Raw genomic sequence first — 1597 nt, forward strand, 5'->3', positions numbered from 1 at the left:
TTAAACTGTATGTATTATCTAGAGGCTTTGTAGACCTAATGTACAGTCAAGGTGGTGTTTTGTTAATAGACGTGATGGCTCCAATGGCCAAGTATTGTATATACATATATATATGTGTGCTCGAACTTATACAGGTGATTATTTCCTTTTATATGTGATATGATGTTGTCCGAATTTTGGGTTGTCATAGAGGTATGCATGGGAAGTATAAGGTGATGAGATGGTTCTCCCGGTCCTCCTCAGTTACGGGTGCCAGTCCGCCCCAATAGGATTTAAGGCGTGAAACTTGTGGTGTTGAACTTGACTTGTTAACTGAAGAAATGGAGTCATCTAAAGAGACAGGTTGTCGAGCTCCAGAAGACCCCGTATCAACGACTGTGATTTTTTCGGTAGTGCAGCTACGATGAATATGTGTTCCATGATACTACTGAAGCAAGAACATGCAAAGCTTGTAGCTGCATCCGGCAAAGACGTCGTATGCAGAAGCTCAAGCAGCGATGAATCAGAACTTACTCTTGCTGGTGCCACGGTTGCATCTGCAGATTTAGCCTCTCAGCTTTCACAAGTTAAGTCAAAAGAGGGTTTGAGAAAGTGCACAGCTTGTCGTAAGCGTGTGGGATTAACGGGGTTCAGTTGCAAAAGTGGTGATCTTTTCTGCGCAGTTCATCATTATTCAGGCAAACACAACTGCCCGTTTGATTATAGGAATGTTAGTCAGAATGCAATAGCAAAAGCAAATCCTATCATCATAGCAGAAAAGCATAATAAGATCTAACAAGCACCTATCGAAAGGTTGTATGAACTGAAGCGATGTCCATCTTTCGATAAGTTGGCCTCGTCTTATAGGGTGACGATAAATGTTTTGTGTGGGGGTGGGGGTGGGGGGCACCCTAGAGCCTAGATAATCCTGGTGTGTAAGTTGTTTATGATCTTGTTGCACATTTTCATGGAATTTGTTCTTGTTTTTTCCCCATTTCTTGGATCCTTGTGTAGTATAATATGTATAATGTAGGTCATCTTGAGGAATTTGACATTCACACATCCGCGTTTTGAAATCCTGAATTCGCCTCCATGCATTCTTCAAGATTTCAAAGTCTCCTCTGTGTATCAATAATGTAGAGTTTTTTTTTGTAGAGATGTCAATATGGTTTGGCTCAGCCCATCCGAGCTAGCCCACACGGGCTTTGAGTTTGACGGGTCAGGTTGGGCTAGCTAACAAAATGATGAGCCAAAAAATATCAAGCCCACACTATTACTCTGTCGGTTGCGGGCCTTACAGGGCAGCCCACTTTAAAAAGATAATATTTTATAATTTAATTTTAGAATGTTAATAGACATAAATATTACCAATCAATATTACATAGTATTAATACTTTTTAATTAAGTCTCCAACACCCCCAAAAATACTCATAATAGCGAAATTTTATAACTTTTGACATTCGTTCTGCCCTTACATCGTAAAAGTAAGGGTTAAGCTATAGAACTAGATACGTAAGAGAAAGAGAGGAGAGCATAACTTTACTTCTCTGCTGAGGCACATGATATCCTTTGAACCAAATAAAAATACTACTCCCTCCGTCCCAAATTATGTGTCTCC

The 1597-nt window shown here is 40.1% G+C and overlaps 1 protein-coding gene across 1 annotated transcript; it reads left to right on the forward strand.

Moving 5' to 3' along the window:
- The first annotated feature begins 403 nt into the window (after positions 1 to 403).
- LOC124892010 (zinc finger A20 and AN1 domain-containing stress-associated protein 8-like) lies at positions 404 to 775 on the forward strand. Its single transcript, XM_047403492.1, has one exon. The coding sequence runs from the start codon at positions 404 to 406 to the stop codon at positions 773 to 775; it is 372 nt and encodes a 123-aa protein (XP_047259448.1).
- The last annotated feature ends 822 nt before the right edge of the window (positions 776 to 1597 follow it).

This window comes from Capsicum annuum, unplaced genomic scaffold (genome assembly GCF_002878395.1).
Source record: "Capsicum annuum cultivar UCD-10X-F1 unplaced genomic scaffold, UCD10Xv1.1 ctg43234, whole genome shotgun sequence".
In the NCBI taxonomy this organism is placed as follows: Eukaryota; Viridiplantae; Streptophyta; class Magnoliopsida; order Solanales; family Solanaceae; genus Capsicum; species Capsicum annuum.

Bases quoted from the DNA above. Each gene is read 5' to 3' on its own strand.
- LOC124892010 (XM_047403492.1), top strand. From the start codon at position 404: ATGAATATGTGTTCCATGATACTACTGAAGCAAGAACATGCAAAGCTT.